At 49.3% G+C, this 24,923-nt stretch overlaps 1 protein-coding gene across 4 annotated transcripts in view; it reads left to right on the top strand.

The window, feature by feature from the left end:
* The window catches only part of PPFIA1 (PTPRF interacting protein alpha 1), a gene marked incomplete at its 3' end in the record, with an annotated part of 89,786 nt that overhangs the window by 29,326 nt on the left and 35,537 nt on the right, over positions 1-24,923 (top strand). For 2 of the 4 annotated variants that reach the window (XM_082628793.1, XM_082628792.1), the window contains exons 3-15: positions 7,868-7,969; positions 8,449-8,613; positions 9,038-9,112; positions 9,465-9,566; positions 9,789-10,010; positions 12,278-12,424; positions 13,853-13,987; positions 14,881-14,955; positions 15,334-15,417; positions 17,545-17,676; positions 18,892-18,954; positions 20,051-20,130; positions 24,495-24,630. In XM_082628793.1, the coding sequence (XP_082484919.1) occupies positions 7,868-7,969; positions 8,449-8,613; positions 9,038-9,112; positions 9,465-9,566; positions 9,789-10,010; positions 12,278-12,424; positions 13,853-13,987; positions 14,881-14,955; positions 15,334-15,417; positions 17,545-17,676; positions 18,892-18,954; positions 20,051-20,130; positions 24,495-24,630 (1,518 nt within the window). The remainder of the gene's footprint in view (positions 1-7,867; positions 7,970-8,448; positions 8,614-9,037; positions 9,113-9,464; positions 9,567-9,788; positions 10,011-12,277; positions 12,425-13,852; positions 13,988-14,880; positions 14,956-15,333; positions 15,418-17,544; positions 17,677-18,891; positions 18,955-20,050; positions 20,131-24,494; positions 24,631-24,923) is intronic. The other 2 variants (XM_082628794.1, XM_082628795.1) reach the window with 1 other exon arrangement.

The raw sequence follows: 24,923 nt of genomic DNA, 5'->3' as shown, positions 1-24,923 counted from the left end.
CTGGACTGGGTTCCGTGGAGACAAGGGTGGTGCTGCTGTGTCGGCCGGAGCTCATTCAGCGAGGCTGGAGGCTGAGGCCACCCCGCAGTGAGGAGTAGGAGAGCAGAAGAAAGAATCAGAGATTGAGATACGGCGACCTTAGGGGAAAGTATCGGGACAGGTTACGTCCACGTAGGCAGCCTGTGTTCTGCTCGTGCCCTGTAGTTTAAACCCTGTTTAGAAAGGAAAAAGGAAGTGAAGATGGGCCTTTTTTTTTTTTAAATAAATTGGGCTAATGATTTCATTCTTTTTATTTTAATTTTTAAATTTATTATTATTATTTTTTTGGCTGTGCCGCACGGCTTGTGAGATCTTAGTTCCCTGACCAGGGATTGAACCCAGGTCCCGGCAGTGAAAGCACTGAGTCCTAACCACTGGACTGTCAGGGAAGTCTCTGGTCTTTTTTTTTTTTTTTTTTTTTTTTTTTAAAAACAAAGCGAGTACGTACTTAATTGAAATTAAACAGGAATATAAGTTAAAAAGAAAGACCCATTTCCAGCCCACTTTTCCATCCATAGTGGATAATCTGCATTAGCAGTTTGGGGGGTGTCCATCTATATTTTATATAAGAAATACAAGTTTGGGCTTCCCTGGTGGCGGAGTGGTTGAGAGTCCGCCTGCCGATGCAGGGGACACAGGTTCGTGACCAGGTCCGGGAAGATCCCACATGCCGCGGAGCGGCTGGGCCCATGAGCCATGGCCGCTGAGCCTGCGCGTCCGGAGCCTGTGCTCCGCAACGGGAGAGGCCACAACAGTGAGAGGCCCGCGTACCGCAAAAAAAAAAAAAAAGAAATACAAGTTTGTGTTTGCTTTTAACCAAATTGAGATCGCACTGCAATACTGCTCTGTACCATGTTTCGTTAGGTTCAGAGTATACAGTCTCGATTGCTTAATTGCCAAATGCTAAGTATGAGCATAAATTTTGTCAGTATCTATTCTTAGAAATGAGAAAAAATAAATCAGATATATTGGGACTTTTGAACTGCTTATGCATTTTGCTCTGTTGCTTGCAAATAATCAGTGATTGAAAATCCAGTGCTATTGCACTCACGGCTTTAAATATGTCTAGTGAGCTCATGACTCAGATTTTGCAAAGGTGTAAAGTTTGTCTTTTTTCCTTCTAAGTATCCCTCTGTCCTTCTTCTCCCATCATTAGGTCGCAGTATAAATAGATAGTTATACATAACCGTTCCAAGCATATTTTAATCAACACATTAGAGTTTCAAATATGATTTGCTGATTCATTTTAATGTATAAACTTCTAATTTTCTTTCAGTTCAAAATTTGACATGCTTGTAAACCTAAGACTGTGGCAAATATCAATAGCTTCTGTCAGAAGATAAACTGAGTCAGTTCTGCAAGTCAGTTTTTCAGGTGTTCATTTTGGTTTGCTAAAAATTAGACCCCATTTCCATTCTTTATTATACTCCGTGTCCCTACAGTAAGAGGACATATACTTTTTGCCTCCAGCGAAGCTTGAGTCTTGTTTCAGCGGGTTAGCAAAAATAATGAAACGTAATGTAAAAATAAAACAGAGCTATTGGTGGAGATTATAGAGAATAGAAGATGCAGAACCGTAACACGGGCGGTCAGGTAAAGAACACGCGAAGGGGGTCGGGACCACGTGAGGGTAGGAAGTGGCCAGACCCTGCTGCTTCCCACTTCCCTTGGTGTCTGGGAAGAGAGAATGGTCATCGATTCTAGAACCAAATGTTGCATCTGATCCATAGGACTTACTTTTTTTTTTTTTTAATAAACTGATTTATTTTTATTTACTTATTTTTGGCTGTGTTGAGTCTTGGTTGCTGCACGTGGGCTTTCTCTAGTTGCGGCGAGCAGGGGCTACTCTTCATTGCAGCCTGTGGGCTTCTCATCGCGGTGGCTTCTCTTGTTGTGGAGCACAGGCTTTAGGCGCGTGGGCTCAGTAGGTGTGGCTTGCGGGCTCTAGAATGCAGCCTCAGTAGTTGTGGCGCACGGGCTCAGTAGTTATGGCTCGAGGGCTCTAGAGCACAGGTTCAGTAGGTGGCACGTGGGCTTAGTTACTCTGCGGCATGTGGGATCTTCCTGGAGCAGGGCTTGAACCCGTGTTCATTGGTAGGCGGATTCTGAACCACTGTGCCACCAGGAAAGTCTCTTGATCATGGACGTTGATCAGTCATGTCTGGTTCATGTAATCTGATCCTGTTATCTAGATCCAGAAATGATAAGTATCGGCATTTTCACGCATTATGTGAAATCAAGTTCTTAAACTGATTTTAGTGGTTGAATGTTATTTTCCCTCGTCTCAGTCCTAGAAAATGTCAAATGGAAATACAAATCTGTATTGTGAAGACATATTTTAAACTGAAAATATTCCAGTGATTGTTGTATCTGTTCAGTTTCAAAGAATACTTCAAACTTTAATTACAGTAAATAGAATGTCACTTTTAACTGGCTTACAGTACTTTTTAAACAGACATTTCTTTCTAAAGAGAAAAAAATTTAGATGCTGGCAGTTAGGTTCCTATGATGGTAATAGAGTAGATCGTTTATTGCACATATTTGGGATTTATTCAGGCTCTACTAGTTTTTTCTGCAATGATAATACAAACGCAGTGCACATATGAACATGCTTTTAGAATCTTAAACTTTGGAATTTCCTGTCTAATGTTTATCTAAACTCCTAAGTTTAAATTTGCTTTGATACTTTTTCAGTTGAATTCTCTCTTGAGCAAAGAGAAAGGTTTTTCTTTAAGGAGTAAAAATAATATCGAAGTTCTGTAAATTGGTTTTCTACCATATTCAAAGCAGTATATCATAGAATGGTTTCAGCTGTTGAATTTATTGTAAGAAACACTTATATTTAGCCAAAATGATGGGAATTAAATATTCTCTTAATAGGTGAATGAAGACAGTTTGGAGCTATTAGGAAAAACTTAAGGAAACTTTGTATGTAAAAGACATAGGCTTGCTTCTGGTGATGAAAGAGTTAAAGGAAAAGTGAATATGGAAAAAGGCTTGGGTATGGAAGTGGGGCTAGATGGTGGTCCCTTCTAGTTCCAAGGTGGGTGAATGTGTGAATCGCTAGTTGCTCGTAACCGGCGTGTACAGGCGTCTTCAAGCTCCTCCCACCCCCGCCAGCCCACAGACTTGCCGTGTGCACGTGTTATGCTTTGACTCCATATTTCACTTAAAGGCAGTGAAGTGTGTTCATGGTAGATAGTAAGACTTTGGAAAATAAAACGCCGGAATTCAACCCTCCTGGGGCCCACAGGCTGTGACCCTACCACCTTGTTGTGGTCCTTTGCCCTTCCCACGTCTCCCTTGTCTTCTTTTTTTTTTTTGCGGTACGCGGGCCTCTCACCGTTGTGGCCTCTCCCGTTGCGGAGCACAGGCTCCGGACGCACAGGCTCAGCGGCCATGGCTCACGGGCCCAGCCGCTCTGCGGCATGTGGGATCTTCCCGGACCGGGGCACGAACCCGTGTCCCTTGCATCGGCAGGCAGACTCTCAACCACTGCGCCACCAAGGAAGCCCCTCCCTTGTCTTCTTTACCCACAGAAATTCCGTAGTCCATTATCATCACACACACACACACACACACACACACACACACACACACCCCACCCCCGCCCCCCCTACCTCAGCACACACACACACACACCCTACCTCACCGTACTCGGAAACCTGCTCCCGTTAAGTCCGTTCCCTATCCGTGGGTGTTGCTGCCAGCCTGCAGTGGACCTGAATGCCCACGGTCATGGTACTGGTGTCCAACCCCTCTCTGCTCAGTGGCTACTTGGTGCCCTCCCCTCCCACCCTCCCCAGTGCGCCGCGTGCACCCTTCCACTCAATGCAAAGGCATCTGTTTTCTCAGAGAGATGGGAAGAAATTAGAAGAGGACTTGCAGAAGTTCCCACCACACATCTCCCTGTGTGTCTGGATCTGTGCCTATGTATTCGACTGCCTTTCCCTTGACTGTGGGTGAACTGGGCGCCCCCGGGAAAGGCACCCTCTGCACGGACCCAGCTGACGGATCTGCTCTCGGCTGCTCGGGTGGTGGCCATTGGCTCCCACGTCTCCCCTGGATTCTGGCCGTCGGCGTGCGAGCCCCTGTCCCCTCCTGCAGCAGGGCTGTCTTGGTCCCGTGTCTCCTGTAACCACTGCCCTATTTCTCTCCTACTCTTAACTCAAAGTTCCTCAAAAGAATGAGTGTGCGCTCACTGCCGTCCTCCTCCCATCCTCTGTCGCCCTCTGTCCACCCAGGCTTTCGGCCCTGCCGGGGCTCCCGGCCTGCCGTGGTCATGGTCACTGCTGGCCTCCATTTCAGCAGACCCGCCCGCCAGGGACCAGTCAGGTGACTCCCAGCAGCTGTTGACCCTGCTGACCATTGCTTCCGGAGCACTGGACTCCGAGGTGTTCCCCTTCCCTCCCGGCCCTCCCCGGCCACCCTTGCTGACGCCTCTCGTTTCTAAGCCGTCCAGCGTTGGCTTCTCACAGGGCTTAAGCCTCATCTTTTATCGCCCACACTCAGTGCCTTGTTGGTCTGCGTGAAATGAGATCACTCTCCCACCTCGGCCAGCATCCCTGAGAAGTCCAGACCGGGAGGTGCAGCTCCGCTTGAGTGCCTTAGAACCTCTCCAGTTAAGCTTGTCCGAAACTGGACTTTTAGACCTCCCTTCAACGCCTGCTCTTCCCGTAGACACCCCCTTCTCAGAGAATGGGGCCTCCATCCTTCCCTCGCTCCTGCCAGCATCCTTGGAATCGTCCTGGACCCTTCGTTCTCTCAGATTTGTTGGATCTGTCGGCAAATCCTGCTGGCTGTACTCTCCAGCGCGCCCTGCCCCCCCCCCCGCCCCCACGGTGTGCTCACTCGCCTGGCCTTTCCTGCACTTTCCCATCGCCAGGCTGCCTCCCCACATCTGGCCTCACCCTCTTACAGGCTCTTCTGAACACAGCATCCAGAGGACCCTTTGAAAGCTGATGACGGCCACAGCAAGGGGCACGTGGGATCCTTGCATTTTGCCCTGAGAATTCTTTTTATGTTCTGTGTCTCTCTAGTCTTGGTCTCGGGTCAGACCCTCACTTCTCCCCGGGGTTCTTGCTGTGGCCTCAGCTGGCTTCTCACTCTTAACCTCCTCCAGCCCAGCTTGGGCCCTGCTCCCAGGGACTTCTGTTTACCCAGCAAACCCATTTTGAGCACATCCTTTGTGTCAGGCACTGCCTGGAACTTTGAAGAGTTTTGCCCCTTCCCTGTTCAGGGCCCTCAAAGTCTGTAAATAAGACAGCTCCCAGAGCCTTCAGGATGAAGCACAGACTCCTCACGGGGTACGCGGGGCCTTCACAGTCTAGCCTCCGCCCACCTCCAGCCTCACCTTCCTCCTGCCCGCGGATGCCCTTCTCCACCTCCAGTGCTGTACTGTTGTGACGAGCCTCCCGCCAGCTGGACAGCTGGGTCCTGCTTGCCGTTCAGTGCAGGTGCCATCCCGGCAGCAAACCTTTGGACACGTGCGCCCACCTCCCATCAGAGGTGGCTTCCGCTCTGCTCCCACGGTGGCCTGGGTGACTCTCATGCAGAGCGCGGACTGCGCGGGGTCGTGGCTCGCTTGCCTGTCTGTTCTGTCGGAGCGCCCGGGTAGCGGTCGGGCTCACCTCCTGGTGTTCAGCCAGACTAGGTGTGCAACCGTTTCCCGGGTGCGTTGTGACTTCCAGTTAGGGTGGCAGCATGAGCTCACGCTTTGACATATCTCTTCTCCAGACCCAGAAGCGGAAAGATAAATTTAAACAGAGAAACATAAACCAGAAAATATGGCCAGGCCCCCAAAAGAGAAGAATACCCTTAAGGATAGAAACGGGATACCCAGTGTGGGGAGCTTGAGCTGGCTTGATACCCTGGCCCGCGGTGCTCCAGGCCCTGAGCTGGTGGGGGCACAGGAGACGTGGCTCCCATGGGTTACGGTGCTAGGAACCGAAGCATTGAGGCGAATTAGAACTAGAATCAGACTCGCTTTCTGAAGCTGGGGTTGGCCTCAGTGTATAGAGGCCAACTGCCCTCTGTACACTGGGGCTTTATAGGAAGCTGTGGGCCCGGGGAGGGTAGAAAGCAGTACCTGGAAGGCACGGCCCTGTCTGGTGGTTGGTTCTCTGAGAGGATCCGCACTGTCTGTAATGGAAGCAGGCAGCAGGGGCCCTCAGTCACCATGGAAACGGAGTTCTGGCCTGAGGCCTCGGGAGGCTCAGAGGGGCCACCACAGGACCTAGGCTGGGTGGGGAGAGGTGGGCACCAACAACATCACCTCCTACTCGAGGGGAGCTGGAACCCAGGTCCCACAGCACGAAGATCTCACACTGAGAGACCCTCCCAGAGCCAGCTCCTTACGCAGCCGTGCCTTTACTCCATCTGAGATTCGCGGATGGGGCCTGGCAAAACTGTCAGAGAAGTGTGCTTCAGATGCTTCAAACCTGAGCTAACATCCCTGAAAAGCAACTAGAAATCATAAGACAAGAAGAGACAAAAATGAAACAAGAGCAGGAGGGCCTGGCCAAAAAACAATCTGAAATCTAGTCAGTGAAAAAAATGTTAGGACGATAAACTTTGGACTGGACATAATCAAAGACAGATTTAGTGAATTGGCATTTTCTTCATGAAACTGACTCAGATTGCAGTGCAAAAGGGGGACAGTGTGATCAAAGAAAAATCCAGGGCCCTGAATTCAGACGAGCTTAGAGCCAGCCCTGCCTTTGACCCTCACGTGTAGTAACTGCCTCTCAGCCTAGGCTAGTCTGAATTAGGCTTTCTCTCACCTGTAGCGGGAAGAGTGTTTCTCATACAGGATCTTAGTAATTAGATGGAAACCTCTCCCTGATGTTAGACATTAGATGATCTGACAGCCAGCTAGTTATTTACCAGAGGAACCAGCTATTCAGTGTAATTAACGTGGGCACATCTGAAAGAAATCTCAGAAACTCAGGAAGGGAAACGAGCTCGCTGCGAGGACATGGAGAGGAGACATAGTCCACGTGGCTGCCCCGCACTTCCTGCTTCCCAGCCGTAAAGCCCAGTGCCGATGCTGCCGGCCAGGTCTCTGAAGGTGTATCTTCAGAATCCTGGTCAGGTTTGAAGACACATTGGATTATTTCTCTCCAGCGTTACTGGGGTGTCTTCGTGTTTGCAGGTCTGCACTGAAGTACTGAAGTAAAGAGTCGTTCACATTCTGTAGCTGATTGATGCTCTCAGGAGCAGCCTTGTCTGCAAAGAGCACCATGGATACGTGCGTGCGCGCGCACCTGTGTAAATTGTGGTGAAATATATACAACATAAATTTACCGTTTTAACCAGTTTCTTGACTGGCTGGCTGACTTCAGTGGGGTCAGGCTAACAGACTGGCCTTGGGGTACTATTAGCCTTTTTCCCGGGGGACACTCCAAAGCCTGTTGCCTTTTAGACCTTTTTTCTTTACTCTCCCCAGTGGTTCTAGGTCACACGCCTGTGAGTCATTTAAAAATATCTTTATCCACTTTGGTATTAGGATTTATGTTCAGGAAAATATCTTGGACTTCCCTGGATCTTGAGAAGGCAGGCTTGGATTCCCTTCCCCGCCGTGTGCGTGTCAGGGTCAGGGGTGGAGGGGTGAAGGTTGATCTGAGTTATGGTGTTCTGTGTGGTCTTGGGCTGGTCGGTGGACCCCTCATTCTCTGGAGGGTCAGAGAGGTCCCGCTTATCCTAGGGCGGGAGTTGTGTTTGTGTGAAGCCTGGAGAGGCTTGATGGGGGAATTGGTCTTTAGAGACACTCTCTCGCTCTCTTTTGTATTTATATTTACATCTATTTACTTATTTAACTGTTTTCTAGGAGTTTGCAGCACTTACTAAAGAACTAAACGTATGCAGGGAACAGCTCCTTGAAAGAGAAGAAGAAATCGCTGAACTGAAAGCGGAAAGGAACAACACCAGGGTTAGTAGGGGATTCTCTGCGTGAACATTTGCCTCGGGGTCACGACTGGGCTCCGTGTTGCTGTCTTTAAACTCAAAAGATGATCCACTCTGTCTGTTTTTAAACACATTTTCGACATTTTCCCACTGAGTGGACTGGGGTTGATCAGTTCAGGGTTCTCATACCTTGCTTGAAATTTATGATGAGAGTTAATGCAATTTTAATATATTCGAGGGGGAAGTTCTCTAACTTTATTTATTTATTTATTGTTTTGGCCACGCCGCAGGGCAAGCGGGGGCGGGTCTTAGTTCCCTGAACAGGGATCGAACCCACGCTCCCTGCAGTGGAAGCGCGGAGTCCTAACCCCTGGACCGCCAGGGAAGTTCTCTCTGACTTTAGACAGAGCCGGAGGCATTCAGACCTGTCTTCGCACAGTTTTGGCTTTAGTGTGAGGTTGAAAGTGCTCTGTAAACCGTGCTCACCTTGGCCTTGCCGTGCAGCTGCTGCTGGAACATCTGGAGTGCCTGGTCTCGCGGCACGAGCGGTCCCTCAGGATGACGGTGGTGAAGCGGCAGGCGCAGTCCCCGGCAGGCGTGTCCAGCGAGGTGGAAGTGCTTAAAGCGCTGAAGTCGTTATTCGAGCACCACAAAGCCCTGGATGAGAAGGTACCGCCGCCACACGGCAGTTCCGGGTTTGTACACGTGCTGCGTTATTTGGCGGACAGCACAGGTGTTTGTGCAACTTCAGTTGACTTCTGAGCTTCTTGAATTCTTGTCAACACAGTTTTTCTATAAGAAGCCAGAGTTCTATATGGTTAAGAAGTATTAGTTGGCATAAATGTCTCAAGATTTATTATATTCTGTGTATCAACTGGCTGTTAGGAATTGGGTAATAGAATTTATTTAGGGTGAAATTTTAAAGCTATCAGCAAGCAGGTTTTCTTGACGTTAAGATCAACGAAAGACATTAAAGGTATTCTATTATGTTATATTACAGTAAGAGTCTACTAGGGTAGCTATGCAATAAGAATTAAATTAACGCATATACACATGTACACACACACTCTAACTGAATCCCTTTTGTTTTCAGGTGAGAGAACGGTTACGAGTAGCACTTGAAAGGTGTAGTTTGTTAGAAGAAGAATTAGGTGCCACACATAAAGAGGTAAGCTTGATAAGTCGTCATACAGTTTCAACTGAGGGTTCCTAATTCTTAATCCCTTCATTTTAAAAAAGTATGAAGACTAGTTGTAGATATCAGATGTTATTTATCTTTCTGATTGAGGACCAGCCCATCTGGGTCATTTTAATGATTAGTAAACTAGACTTTTATTTCAGAGTTGCAGAATCTCTTAAGTACCCATGTCTCCAGTAGAAGGTAAAGTCTGACTTTAATGACCTGGTTATATTCAGGATGGATAACATCACCATGTATTTTCTTTTCAGTTGTGTTTTTCCAAATGGAGTTTTGCTGCCTTTACTTATTTCTTTACTCTCATTCAATTTTTTGGTTTTAGCTAATGATTCTTAAAGAACAGAATAACCAGAAAAAGACACTAACGGACGGGGTGCTTGACATAAACCACGAGCAAGAGAACACGCCCAGCGCGAACGGAAAGGCAAGTCCCTGGTCCCCTCTGTCTGGTTCTCGTCCCACCCGTCCAGTCTGTGCACGCGTGTTAGTAACCTGTCGCCAACGCACCACTTCGGCCTGAGCGGCCGTGAGAGTCACGTGAAGCCACAGCGTGCAGAAAGCAGCTTTGACCTTACCGATTTCCCAGAAGTGGTTTATTTCCTCCCTCAGCAAACAAGGCTGTTTAAGGGTTCTTTCCCCCCATTAGAGATCTTCTGATGGTTCTCTAAGCCACGAGGAAGACCTGGCTAAAGTGATTGAGCTCCAGGAAATCATAGACAAGCAGTCAAGAGAGCAGAGCCAGATGAAGGAGCGCCTGGCCGCCCTGTCTAGTCACGTGACAGAGCTGGAGGAAGATCTGGACACGGCCAGAAAAGACCTCATCAAATCTGAGGAAATGAACACAAAATTGCAGCGGGATGTTCGTGAAGTGAGTGACAGTTGCCGTGTCAGTGTTGTCATGGGGCTGAACGTGTGGGCTGTTTTGGTTTGACTGTCTCATTCTCCCAGTTACTTCAACCTTTGGATGACTGTATGAGTGAGAACAAAACAGAACAGTGCCCTGAGACTTTGGCTGCTTCCCCATTTCTGTGTCAGGGTCTTTAAAGGTAGGGGAGGCCTGGTCCAGCCGGTCCGCTGGCAGCGGAACGGACATGAAGCTGGCCCTTCCTACCGTGCTGCTGTGACTGTGATGCCCTGGGTGTGGACCCCTCATTTCTCTACGTTCTAGGCTGTCGAGTGTGTTCCTGATTATGCTCAGATTTCCTTTTGATACACTTTGAGCGAGTGGGGTGACATCTGTGGTGCTAGTTCTCTCGGAGAGACGTGAGCACGGGCTGTGGGTCCTGCCAGGGCGGCATCATTGGCTGTGTTTCTAGTTGTCTGACGTTACGCTCCTTGAGGGGAATGTACGATATTGATATTGGCGGTCAGACAGAGTGGCATTTGTTCACACTTGGGTCATCAGGCTCATGCTGTAAAAATACGTAGAAATGTGTGCATTTCTGGCAGACGTTTCTGCATGTATCATGATTTATGAGAAACTAGCTGGCTGTCGCTATAAAAACAAATGAGCGCTGGGTGCCTTCTCTGGCACCTCCTCCTGTTAGCGTAACCTCTCCTTTGTAAACAGACAGCTCCTACCCCCTCCCCACCCACCCTGTGAGACCACCGCAGAGAGAACCCCTTTCACGTGTATGTAGAACAGGTGTACATTCTGTTCACTAGCTTGGTGTGAGTAATTTTATGTAAGAATTCAAAACAAATATTTGCGTGTGTTTATATAACCTGTGTACATTACTCTTTGGCAACAGGGGGAGGTGAGGTGGCAGAGTGTAATATGCAGACTTGCCACTTTTAATATTAAGACTTTGCTAACATTGGTTACTTAGTGAACAGGGAGGGACCTGAAGCGGAGTTTTAGCTGGGGGACAGGAATTGCAGTAGCAGAAAGTTCAGGTCCTAGTTTCAGCGTTTGATACTGTGTAATATAATTTTGCTTTAGAAGAATTAGGCTTTAGAAGGCTGCTTCCAGTTGTATTAAGCTTTTTTTGTTTTCAATTTTATTTATTTTTGACTGCGTTGGGTCTTCGTTGCTGCACGCGGACTTTCTCTAGTTGCGGCAAGCGGGGGCTACTCCTGTTGCGGTGTACGGGCTTCTCATTGCGGAGCATGGGCTTCTCTTGTTGAGGAGCACAGGCTCTAGGTGCGTGGGCTTCAGTAGTTGTGGCGCACGGGCTCAGTAGTTGTGGCTCGCAGGCTCTAGAGCGCAGGCTCCGTAGTTGTGGCGTGCGGGCTCAGTAGTTGTGGCTCACAGGCTCTAGAGCGCAGGCTCGGTAGTTGTGGCGCATGGGCTTAGTTGCTCCACGGCATGTGGGATCTTCCCGGACCAGGAATCAAACCCACGTCCCCTGCACTGGCAGGCATATTCCTAACCACTGGGCCACCAGGGAAGTCCCCAGTTGTATTAAACTTTGAGTTCTGTTTCCATTTGTTAATATTATTACTTTAATTCTGTGGTAATTGGATGAGATTTCATCCATCTTTTACCCAAGAAAATGAGACACATGTCTCACTGTTGTATCTCCACCTGTATCGTGAGGCAAACAGAGGTCCTGTCTTCATGGCAGATACCTTCCCCCTCCTGGAATTCTTGCAATAACAGGATATTTTATTATACTTTTTCTTTTTTTTTTTTGGTAATATTATATAGAAAAGGATAAGCTTGGTAAACTGAGTGGCCAGACATAGCATTAAGACAGATGAGCGCTGGGATTTCCCTGGTGGGCCAGTGGGTAAGACTCCGTGCTCCCAATGCAGGAGGCCCGGGTTCGATCCCTGGTCGGGGAACTAGATCCCGCACGCCACAACTAAGAGTTCACATGCCGCAACAAAGATCCTGCATTTCGCATCTTAAACCCAGTGCAGTCAAAATAAATAAATAAATAAATATATTTTAAAAATAATAAAAAAGACAGATGAGTGCTAATTACTTGGTGAATATTTATGATCTTTGAGGTAAGTGCATTTTCATTCACATCAGAGAAAACTGGCATGTCTATCAATTTAATTTTGAGGACAGTAATTTTATATTTGATTTGAAACTTTGGATTCAGCCCAGTTTGTTCTCTCTCTGAGTGCACCCGTCTGTTACATATTGGTTACTTCCCTTCTCTCCCTCTGAAATACCCGACATAGGCCATGGCCCAGAAGGAAGACATGGAAGAGAGAGTCACTACCCTCGAGAAACGCTACCTCGCAGCACAGCGTGAAGCCACCTCTGTGCACGACCTCAACGATAAACTGGAAAATGAAATTGCAAATAAGGAGTCTATGCATCGACAGGTAGTGGTTTTTATCGAATTTTGTCTGGCTTTTATTAATTAATTACTAATGAAGGGGGGAAGACCTTTTCCTGTGACTTCCATGTTGGAAATCAAGTCCCAGTGTAAAGTTTTTATGATCTTAGAATATTATGTTCAGAAGTGTGGTGTACATTGTAAATCAACTGTATTAGAATAAAATAAATTTTTAAAAAATTGTGGGTGACTGCAACTTACAGGTTTTCATTTTTTAGGATTTGGTTTAACCATTTTGTGGAGCTACCCTCCTGACTCTTTTGTTGCTTGTTAGCATTTTTACCAAAAGAGCAGAGAGTGGCAAAGAACTTCAAGGCAGCTGGCTGCCTGTTGGTAACTGGGGTCAGTGTGGTAAATGGCAGACTGAGAGACGCAGTCTGAGTAGTAAGGTTTGTGTCTCCTGTGGTTTGGTTAGCCTCACTTGCTCCTGTTTCTGTGTGGTCTCAGATAACCAAGAGTTAACCAGGGAAACCAAACCTGGCTTCTGAAAAACAAAGTGAGTTTGTCTGGTGTGTTATAAGGTATATCATTGGCCCCAAAATAAAAATAAAATACTAGAAAGCCATTAAAACGTATGGTGTGGAATGCTAATTAAGAGCATTAAAATGTTCAAAATAATGACTTTAACAGGCAGATCAGAAAATACTACGTACCATGTGCTGTTATTTTCTGAGGGTTTTAAAGCATAATCTGTTGTTTGTATATGTACGTAGAGATATATGCACACAGAAAAAAGAAGAAAGCTGCATAGTAACAAGTGTTAACCTCTCAGGAACTGAGCTTATAGATGATTTAACATTTTCCCTTTTTTAAAGAAAGAAAAATCTGTCTAAATTTTCTACATTGAAAATTTCTCAGCGTAAGAGGAATTTCTAAAAGAATGACCCTACGTTTACAAAGCTAAAACTCGACCAGTATTCCCTTAGGCACACTCTTAGCAGGTCTGGATTTCAAAGGAGACGAATGCTGTATTTTGGCTTACATGCCCGTGGCAGCCTGTTGTCAGTAGGGTTCCCTTCAAGTGATGATTCTGATGATGTTTTAAGAAGGGTTAGTACTGAACCCTTCTCTCCTTAACTTGTCAATAAGAATAAATAAGCTCCTACAGAAAACGGGTTTGCTTTAATGTATAGGAACTTGTGTGTGTGTGTGTGTGTGTGTGTGTGTGTGTGTGTGTGTGTTTTAAGACTTCTTTGGAGGTATTTAGGAAGAGCAAATACTTTGGCAAGAGGTGTTTTGCACATTGAAATCAAGCCCAAGAAAGTGGGTGTGCGCTCTTCACAGAAAGAAAAAATTCACTGTGAAGCAGCTGCCAAAACAGCTGTGCTTCCATCAGAACTAACTTAGTAGACTATTAGAAATGGAAACGGCTGAACCATTTGCCCCGTTTTGACGCTTTGCTCTCATTTTGTAGACTGAGGATAAAAACCGCCAGTTGCAAGAGCGCCTGGAGCTGGCGGAGCAGAAGCTGCAGCAGACCCTGCGGAGAGCAGAGACCCTCCCCGAGGTGGAGGCGGAGCTGGCCCAGCGGGTGGCCGCGCTCTCCAAGGTGCTGCCCTGGGTCTCCTTGCGGGGCAGACGCCAGAGTTGGGTCTCGAGGGTGATTTGTTCACGTGCCTTATTGCTGTGGTCTTGTCAGCGCACCTGAATCCACCAAGCAGCTCAGACTTGTTTTCAGTTCTGTACTGTCTGGGACTGGAGCAAGTTTGAATGTCAGACATTATCCCTGCTTTTGTGTCATCCCCACATTAGTTTTCCTCCAGTTCTGTCAGATGTGTTCTGTGTGTCCCCAGGGTGCTTCAGCTCAGAGCCACTGCTGCTTGGAGCTACTTAAGTCAGCAACTCCAAGGTTGGGATAGAAGCTTGGTGTAAGAGCAGGATAGTTTTTCTCAGAAGTAGGAAAATCCCATTCTCTTTTGAAGACCGCCAGAGTAACTTTGTAATAAACAAGTTTTTGAGTCTTTATTCATTCACTGGTTCAACAAATCATGGTGGGGCATGTGCAAGACCCGGCCCCTGCCCTCACAGCCTCACCGTCCCTGGAGAGCCGGCAGGTGAGGGGGGTGTCCGGGTGACGCAGCGGTGCCGGGGGCGGCTCGTCCACACGGGGGTAGGAAGCGCACAACCAGCCAACGGCCCAGTCTTTGAGGCATGGTCCTGCACTGCCAGTAGGCGCTGGCCAGGCCCAGAGAAGCGGGCCCTGGCCTGTCCTGGTGCATCCGTCAGGAGTTTTGTGTTGCCTGCCTGGAGCTGAGTGAGCTGCTGAGGGGGCCGGACAGACCCGGGGTGGGCAGATGGCCTCAGGTGCTGGCAGACCTTCTTTAGAGCAAGTTCATTGCTAACAGCTGTAACAGAAGCGCTCCTTTTCCTTCGTGATCTGCATTTAAAGTCTCGGTTTCTTTTCTCCCCCGTCGTCTCTTCTGTCCTGGGTCGGCCTTGTAGTCCGACCTTTTGTCTTCTGGAAACTCTGCCGCTAAGGACGCTAAACTGTTCGAACTTACTTCCCAGCTTAGGAAGGTAGAACGTGTACATTGCTCTTGCTGTGCTTGCTGCTTCCTGCTTCCCGTGCCGGCTCGCCCAGAGCAGTCTGAGGCTGGGGCGAGAACACAGCCCACGGGCGTGGGACCCGGGGTGGGGGCAGCACATCTTCTCTCACAAGTCGATCGCCAGCGCCGGTCACGCCTCAGTCACCTGCCCGAGAGGGTGAATTGCCTCCTGGTGTCACGCATGGGGCCACGCAGGACGTGTGAGCAGACGTCAGCACGTGCCTTCCACTGAGCACGGGGCGCGTGGTCCACGCAGAGCGCGTCCTGCTTGGTGCTACTGCAGTCGTACCCCGCGTATTGTCAGGAAAGGGCAACTGTGAGCTGAATTGACACCATTCTTTGCTGGCAGGCCGAAGAGAGACACGGCAACATCGAGGAGAGGCTGCGCCAGATGGAGGCACAGTTGGAGGAGAAGCACCAGGAGCTGCAGCGGGTACGTGTTGGGCAGAGAGGCCGAGCCCGGGCCTGGGAGGCGCCCGGGCCTGGGGGGCGCGGCTCGAGCAGGCACGGCGCCTCCTTTCTCTGCCACTCCCCACCCCGCTACCCGCCGTGTGTATTCAGTGTGTGGCCTCATCTGCGTGCTGTCTGCTGATTGGCGCACCCGCCACATGGTTGCCCGCAGGCGGTGTGTAGTGGGCAGGAGGCCGCCTGCCGCTCTGACCAGCCTGTTGCGGGAGCTGCTCCAGGTACAGGTGGGACCTTACAGGCCCCCCTCAAACAAACCTGAGGTGCCAGCCCGGGGTGCCCATGAGACTTAAGGCACAGCATCCTAGGTGTTGGGTCTGCTTGCCTGGGGTGTGGCACTGGAGTCCCAGATTCAGGTCACGGGCCTGATCTCTGTCCTGAATCCCAAAGTATTGTTCCAGACACAAAGGTAGACGTAGGGATGGCCGTTCCTGAGCAGGAGGAAAACCGTAGTTGAGCTGGGATAAAAAGGAGCATCAGGAAAGTGTGGTGGTGGAGGCTCACATCAGCTGAGTCCTGAGAGAGTTTTCCTGGAAGAGTTGGTCACACGGCGAGATGGAACATCCAGGAAATAGAGCGAGTGGTGGCCCCAGGTCCAGGTGTGCGACATCAATATTGTCACCACCAGAAAGCGCCATTCCTGGGCCTGGACTGCAGAGCATCAAACGTGAGCCTCCAGGAAGGAAAGCGTCTGCCTCCCATCAAGAGATCCGCCTGCCAGGCGCCCCTGCCCCCGACACAGGCACGCGCTCTCCCCTCTTAGGCAGAGAATTCGACTCTCACCGCTTGAGGGGTGCACTTCATTACTTCCGGAACTCGTTGCGGTAGGGATGCTGTTTGTGACTAAGGCAATTCAAAGCAAACTTTTAAGTGGTTTTGCTTTAAAAATATTTGAGGGACTTCCCTGGTGGTGCAGTGGTTAAGAACCCACCTGCCAGTGCAGGGGGACACAGGGTCGAGCCCTGGTCCGGGAAGATCCCACATGCCGCGGAGCAACTAAGCCCGTGTGCCACAGCTGCTGAGCCTGTGCTCTAGAGCCTGCAAGCCACAACTACTGAGCCCGTGTGCCACAACTACTGAAGCCTGCGCGCCTAGAGCCCATGAGCCTCAACTACTGAAGCCCGCGCTCTGCAACCAAGAGGAGCCCCCGCTCGCCGCAGCTAGAGAAAGCCTGAGCGCAGCAACAAAGACCCAACACGGCCAAAAATAAATAAATAAATAAATGTATTTATTTTAAAAAAATTTGAATGCTGACAGCCTTATCGTACGGTGAGCTGGGTCTCTTCTAGATGATGGTGGTTGCTGTGTTTTGGGCGTGATTCTGAGTGCTTTGTACTTAGTGCTTCCAACAACCTAGGAGAAAAGGGAGACCCACCGAGGGGACCTGCCCTGACGTGTGCACTTCCTGTCAGCACTTCCTGTCCCCTCCACTTTTCTTCTGTGTTCATTCAGGGTATGGGGTGAAAATAAGCTTTTGAAACCATGAAGTTGATGCTAGTTTTATAGAACATAGACTTACCAATTTTATTACACTTAAAAATTACTTGCGGTAATTATTTCTAGTTTTTTAGTATAAATTATCATTACAAAGAATTCAGGTGATGTTAAGAGTATAAAGAAAGACATGTGAAAGTCTGTCTCCACTGGGTTTTTTTCCCAAAATGAAATTTTTTACCTTTTGCTTTATAAATTGAATCCATTTTACCCCCTTAATCCAGATTCAAGCTTCTGTTTACATGCTGGGAAGTTCCCCCTCCAGTGTGTGTGTAAGCTGATCCCCTTTAAAATATGCTTGTTTTCTGCATGTAAATCTGCTCCTTGAGTCCATGTGACAGTTAATGGCTGGTGACACTAATGAGGCCCCCTGGGTGCTTTGTTGAACAGAAGCAGTGGGAAGGACCTTTCTCTGCACCTGCAGTCAACTCTGGTGATCCAGTCGGTTCTGGTGACGGTGCAGAGTCCACCGGAGATGGCAGTGGGAGGGGCAGCCTGGGAGCCAGGGCATAGGCCAGTCACGTCGTCGCTCCTTGGCGCTTTTAAAATAATGACCATACTTGTTCTTGAAGTTTATAAGTTTTTGTTTTTCCTGTTTTAGGCAAGGCAAAGAGAAAAAATGAATGAAGAACACAATAAACGTTTATCAGACACTGTTGACAAGCTTCTTTCAGAATCTAACGAGAGGCTTCAGCTTCATCTTAAAGAGAGAATGGCAGCTCTGGAAGATAAGGTGCGCTAGCGCAACGCCCCTGAAGGCCCCTTTGCAAAAGGGGCGCCAGTGGTCATGTCCTTGCCCAGGCTGTGCGTACGGGAAATTGCCTATCATTCTTACTCTCCAGAACAAGAGTTGGAGAGCTGTTTCCATAGCAGGCCAGCCACGTAGTAAATATCTTAGGCGTTTACCATTTGTGAGTAACTGAGTAGAAGAAGTTCATGCTGATCGATTAAGTAGCATGAAAGCAGCCACAGACAATCCGTAAAGGAATGGACGTGGTTGTGTGCCACTGAAACCTAGAGGAGCCGGCAGTGAGCCGGACCTGGCTGATGGGACGAGTTTATCAGCCCCTGCGCCAGAATTTTCCAGGTCCACCCGCACCCCTTCATTGCTCTTGCATTAGAGGTTTATTTCCGTCTCTTGTGTGTGATGTAATATAAAAGATTTAACCATCTAAAAACAAGTGTTCTCATATTCCAACTCCAGCCTTCTCTCTTTTCATTTGGTTTGGAAAATGTCTAAGCCTGGACTCCTGCTACTCTCATCATGGAACTACTTTAGCTGTAACCAGAGTAAAGGAGTAGCCGAGAATCTATGTCAGAGAAGCTCTGATGGGCAACACTTTGGTTCAGGTTTGATAAAAAAAACCTGTCCCGACTGCACCAGTGCCCTAAGGATGAGGCCCAAGAGTCTCCCCTGAGATTGGCACCTGGGATGAGGCTTGTTTGGGAGAGACCAGTGATTACTACTAATTAGGTGGCTCATTTTATTTTACACAAAACCCATGATGAAATGCATTACTAGAGACCACATAGGGCAGTTACCTCACTTCCTCCCTGATCTGCGGGCCGGCCTTAAGGTAGGAATATTTTTGTCTCAGGTTTGAGTTTTGCATGTGAAACTTGTGCCGGTTTCCCGAGTGACCACTGAACTGCAAAAGCTGAAAGCCGGTATAAACCAGTTTAACTTACCCCATGAACTTGACCTCCTTACATATAGAAAATCAGTCGGTGAAGAAGGAAATTTTATATGTACAGGTTATTATTAAAAGGTGTCATCTGGCCTCGTGGCTGGCATTTTACTCTGGGAGTGTCATCTGCCCATTAGTGTGTTCACGTGGCCCATTCCTTCCCGCGGTGCTTTACTGTTTCAAACAGAACTGTAGCCGTCCTATAGTACATGGAACATTTTTAAGAATTAACACTAAAAGGCTATTTATATCTTTTTCAGAATTCCCTCCTACGAGAAGTTGAAAATGCAAAAAAGCAATTAGAAGAAATGCAACATGATAAGGTGCTTCAATCTCTAGATTGTTTAGAAATCTGTTAAGAGCTGAATTGAGCTGGGTTCATTGTTATTATAATTACTTCAGCTGTTTAGCAGAAGTTGAGTTACATTTTCTTTATGGCTAGTCCACTACTATAACATATAGCACTCCTGGATTTGTATGTTGAACGCGTTTGCATTTTAGATGGATTTAGAGTCCAGCAGGTGCGTGTGGTTCAGAATTCTGAGTCCTTTCGGGGTTCATTTGAAAGCTGAAACAAAGCAGGAGCCTTTCATCTCGAACAGTGCCATCCATCAGAAAGATAAGAAGAGCCACATGTATAATCTAAAATTTCCTAGTAGCCACATTTAAAACAGTAAAAAGAAACAGGTGGAGTTAATTTTATTGTATTTTACCCTATGTCGTCAGAATGTTATCTTATCGTATAATTGCTCTAAAAACAAATGAGCTACTTTACGTTCTTCTCTCCACCTTGAGTCTTTGAAACCTGCAGTGTGGTTTGAAACCTGCGGTGCGGTTTCTCATCACAGCACTTGGCGCTTTGGGGTGGCCTGTCTCAGGCGCTCAGTAGCCACGTGAGGCGAGTGGCAGCTGTGGCCCACAGCGCAGAGCAGGAAGGCTGTCCATTGACTCAGAAACTCTGGCAGCCTGCCTCGTCGCTTTGCCCTGTGAGGAAGTGACGCTGGGAGTAGAAATGGCACATGAGTGGATGTGTGCTCGGTGTAGACAGCTGAAAGCAATGCGGGGGAGCCAGTGCGACGGAGAGTGAACCCTGTGTGTGTGTCCCCCGCCCCTGCCCCACGTGCAGCTTGTCTCAGAATCCATTATTGTTAATGGCTTGGTGTTTCTCTTCTGAGAGCTTTTCTACGACCAAGACGTAACTTTTTGTTCACTACGGTTTGTAAAGTTAATACTGGTCTGAGCGTTTATGTTTGCTATAGGACTCTTGGAGAAAATTTTCTCAGAACTAAAATGTTTGGAATTTATAACTGCTTATGTAACCTGTCATGGTTTTGTTCAGCACTTGAGCACATTTTGATGCGAGTCATTTTATGTCCTGAAAGCAATAGGCGCAGTGTTCTGTCATTTGCTGTTTTGTAGGATCAGCTCGTACTAACCCTGGAAGCCTTGAGAGCTGAACTGGACCAGACGGGGCTGAGAGGGGCTCCCCTACACCACAGGTAGGACGCTCCCCAGGTCACAGCTCTGCTCAGCACTGTCGTGTGTATACAAGGGCGTGTCATGGCTGTGTGGACAGTGTGACTGGGTGGGTATAGCTCATGGTCGCGCCTCAAGGAGCCTGTAGCTTAGTGGCAGGCTAGAGGGAAGAGTAAAACATCATTCCTGAGGTTAGAACTCGGTACCTAGGAGAGTGGCAGTCACATTACTGACAAGACTCAAAACCACAGGAGGCGGTTTGGAGGGGGGGGTGCGGCTCGTTAATATTTGGGTGTATTCATTGGAGGGACCTGACAGACTGTGACACTGATGTTTCTTAAGAATCACAGAAGGTTAATGACTTGTAGTCATTTTAAAATTTATTGAGACGTGACTTGGCGTTGGCTGCCGTGGGAGGATTCACCTGGCTTGTGAATGAGTTGAGCAAATCACTCAGCATCCTGATTTTTTTCTTACTTGTCATTATAGCGGCAATAATTCTTATTAAGCTATTTAAATTTTTCTTTGCTTTCTTTGTGGAAAATGGTCATCAAGTGAGAGTTAAACTTTAGCAAAGTTATTGAAGAGCTTAACTGGTGACATTCATTCGTCTGTCGGAAAGAGGCTTCTGCTTGGATCGTGATTTAGGAGACAGTTCGGAGCCTGTACAGATATTTCAGCATTTGCACACGTAGGGAACCGTCAGGGTCTAGGGTCCTTGCTGGACCTCCTAGAAAAAAAGAGAAATCAAGGAAGATAGAGGCAGAGCCAGAAACTTTCCCTGTCCCCAGAACCACGGGGGGGTAGAATTTCAAGGAGAGTGTGTGTGCTTACAGATGGTGGGGGGTGGGGTGGAGGAAGATCGGGACAGCGGCATCGCTGGACTTGCTGGCTAAGGTCCTCTAGGGTGAGGTCAGAGGTGGAGGCAGAGCCCTGCTCACGGGGTAGATGAGGCGAGTGTGAGGAGGACCGTGCGGGTACCTGGAGGGAGGAGGAGGTGGACACAGCCTGTTACTCTTTTGGGAGTTTGAGTGATGAAGGGGGCGTGGGTGCCAGAACCGAAGGACTGGCACAGTTGCGGGGATTTTCAATGGAAAAGCCTTGGGCATGGTCACCAGAGCCATGTGTGACAGTGAAAGTGAAGGACGAGGAAGCAGCTCTTGCTCTGATGACGCAGGGGGGCGGGAGGGGGGCTCCGTGGTCTGATGGCGCAGGGGGGCGGGGGGGCTCCGTGCTCTGATGGGGCAGGAGGAGGGCTCTGTGCTCTGATGGCGCAGGGGGGCGGCTGGGGGCATCTCTGTGCTCTGATGGCGCAGGGGGGCGGGAGGGGGGCTCTGTGCTCTGATGGCGCGGGGGGGCGGCGGGAGGGGGCTCTGTGCTCTGATGGCACAGGGGGGCGGCGGGAGGGGGCTCTGTGCTCTGATGGCACAGGGGGGCGGGAGGGGGCATCTCTGTGCTCTGACGGCGCAGGGGGGCGGGAGGGGGCATCTCTGTGCTCTGATGGCGCAGGGGGGCGGGGGGGCTCTTTGCTCTGATGGCGCGGGGGCGGCGGGAGGGAGCTCTGCTTTGACGGCCCAGGAGGGCGGGGGCGGGGCTCTGTGCTCTGATGGCGCGGGGTGGGGGTGGGGGTGGGGCGGCGGGAGGGAGCTCTGTGCTCAGACGGCGCAGGGGGGTGGAGTGGGGAGGCTCTGTGCTCTGATGGCGCAGGGGGTGGGGGGGCTCTTTGCTCTGATGGAGCAGGGGGGTGGAGTGGGGGGGCTCTGCTCTGATGGTGCACGGGGGCGGGGGTGGCTCTGCTCTGATGACGCAGGGAGGCGGGAGGGGGGCTCTGTGCTCTGATGGCGCAGGGGGCGGGGGAGGCTCTGTGCTCTGATGGCGTAGAGGGGCCGGGGGTGGGGGGGCCTCCGTGTTCTGATGGCGCCGCTGGGGCTGTAGGCGAACTCTGCTCTGAAGACAGTGGGCTGCGGAGGCTGGGTACTGCGGGAGGGGATGTTTCAAGGAGGCAGTTCTAGAGGTGTAATGTCAAGTGGCTTAGCAGAGAGGTGGTCGGGAGCTGTACAAATGGGAAAAGGCGGATCACAGCAGGTGGGGAGGGGGGCCTCGGGTGCGGAGGGAGGACTGAAAAGATGGCTCGTGGCAGCCTCGGCTTGTTTGGCAGGACTTAGTGAAATCGGTCACCTTGTCTCTGAGATCTTTTGGGAGGAAAGCCAGCCTCGGTTGACGAGTGGGGGAGAAAGATGGTGGCTGGGCTCCGTAAGGAGACTGGGAAATGACTGCTGCGGGGCGACACCACCCGGGGGCGTTTGTGGACTTCAGAGGATCCACCAGCCACCAGAAGCACGTGCAGGATTTTGTGTCGTAGCTTTCACCGGATTTCGGAGTGTGCTGTGGCCCCCAAGCAGTTGGGTAGAAGTCATGCTGAGAAAGAAGGAGCAGTTTCCTTAGGAATGAGGCCAGAGGGGAAGGGAGAGACGGTTGCGGTTCAAGGGAGATTCCAGACTTTGATCTCCTGCAAACAAGGGATAAATCCTATGCAACACTTGAAGACATTTCTTTTTTTTTTACATCTTTATTGGAGTATAATTGCTTTACAACGGTGTGTTAGTTTCTGCTTTATAACAAAATGAATCAGCTATACATATACATACATCCCCATATCTCTTCCCTCTTGCGTCTCCCTCCCACCCTCTCTATCCCACCCCTCTAGGTGGTCACAAAGCACCGAGCTGATCTCCCTGTGCTATGAGGCTGCTTCCCACTAGCTATCTGTTTTACGTTTGGTAGTGTATATGTGTCCATGCCACTCTCTCACTTCATCCCAGCTTACCCTTCCCCTCCCAGTGTCCTCAAGTCCATTCTCTAGTAGGTCTGTGTCTTTATTCCTGTTTTACCCCTAGGTTCTTCATGACATTTTTTTTCTTAAATTCCATATATATGTGTTAGCATACGGTATTTGTCTTTCTCTTTCTGACTTACTTCACTCAGTATGACAGACTCTAGATCCATCCACCTCATTACAAATAGCTCAATTTCATTTCTTTTTATGGCTGAGTAATATTCCATTGTATACATGTGCCACATCTTTATCCATTCATCCGATGACGGACACTTAGGTTGTTTCCATGTCCTGGCTATTGTAAATAGAGCTGCAATGAACGTTTTGGTACATGACTCTTTTTGAATTACGGTTTTCTCAGGGTATATGCCCAGTAGTGGGATTGCTGGGTCATATGGTAGTTCTATTTTTAGTTTTTTAAGGAACCTCCATACTGTTCTCCATAGTGACTTATCAATTTACATTTCCACCAACAGTGCAAGAGGGTTCCCTTTTCTCCACACCCTCTCCGGCATTTGTTGTTTCTAGATTTTTTGATGATGACCATTCTGACTGATGTGAGATGATATCTCATTGTAGTTTTGTTTTGCATTTCTCTAATGATTAATGATGTTGAGCATTCTTTCATGTGTTTGCTGGGAAGACATTTCTTTTAAAAGTGTCGAGCAGTGCGTGAACCAGAGGGGGCTGAGCTAGCACGTGGTCCTGGCCCGCTCTGCAGAGGGTGTGAAGAGTGCTTACTCTCCTCAGGGGAGTGGGGTCTGTTTCCCGGATTTCAGGACTCCTGCAAAAGAAGGCGCCACCCTTCGTCCCAGAGACAAGGGCCGAGCAGCTCCTGGGCTGGGCCCGTGGTGCTGGTGCGCCCATGGTCGAGGCTGGGCCGCGCCTCGGCTGACCGGGGTGTCTCCTGACACCCATGCCCGGCTTCTCTTGTCATGCTCAGGGCCCCAACCACCTGTTCTGGGACTTCTTCAGCCTAGAGTTTTGATCGTTAATCTAATTACACCCAGGACTCTGCTTTCGATTCGGAAACACCAGTCCATCTAAGCTCTAAGCCGTGGTTCAGAGGGGTTTCTGCTGCTGGTTTGTCTGAGGCGCTGTGAGCGGTGTAGACGGTGTTTCAGGTAGAGGAATGTTTGTGATTGATGGGCTTCACACTGGGAATCTTGGCCCAAACAGGAAAGGAGAGAACAGCTGAAGGCCAGAGGGGAGGTGTGGATGTCAAGGAAAAAGCAGAGCAGGTGCCGGGCCCAACACCTTGACCTGAGGACGGGTTCCCAGGTGGACCGCAGACCCCTGTACACCGCAGACAGCTGGATTCCATCCCTGTCACTTGCATGTCCTCGTGTCTGCACTGGTTTTCCCGGATGTGGAAGTTTTCCAGCTGGTGGGGCAGGCGGCGGGTTGCTGTTGGAGCGGGAGAGCGGTGCCCTCCTGGGTGACCTTTTCCTGTGACATCGCTTATTTTCCAAGTTGATAGGTTCTGGCTTGGCCAACAAAGTGAGGTCAGTTTTCTCCTAATAATGACCTTTTTCTTCCCCCGTGTTTCAGCCGACCCCACTTGGGCAGCGTCCCAGATTTCAGGTTCCCTGTGGCAGACGGGCCCTCGGACTCCTTCAGCAGCAGCGCGGTGTTGCGACGCCCCCAGAAAGGCCGGCTGGCAGCACTGCGCGACGAGCCTTCCAAGGCAAGGCCCCCCCCCAGCCCCGCCCCGCCCCGCCCCCTATCCCCGGGGCAAGCGCTCTGTGAGAAACTTGCCTCCTCACCCTATGGTTCGGGAGACTGTTTTGAAACAAAGCTTGATGGGTCGCTTTCTCTCTTCCCCTCCCCCCATTTTCCTTTTTCTGGCTAAGAGTTTACTTTTAAGGCAAGCTTTTTTTTTTTTTTTTAAGAACAAATTTTGGTAACCTGTGACCTACTATAAGGCACAGCCCCATGCTGATTAGCACAGGCTTGAGGTTGTCCTGAAGAGTAAACGAA

Source organism: Mesoplodon mirus (genome assembly GCF_964341445.2).
Source record: "Mesoplodon mirus genome assembly, chromosome: 7".
NCBI classification, from domain to species: domain Eukaryota; kingdom Metazoa; phylum Chordata; class Mammalia; order Artiodactyla; family Ziphiidae; genus Mesoplodon; species Mesoplodon mirus.
Note: the sequence above shows the minus strand (reverse complement) of the source record. Positions and strands in the feature narration are given on the sequence as shown.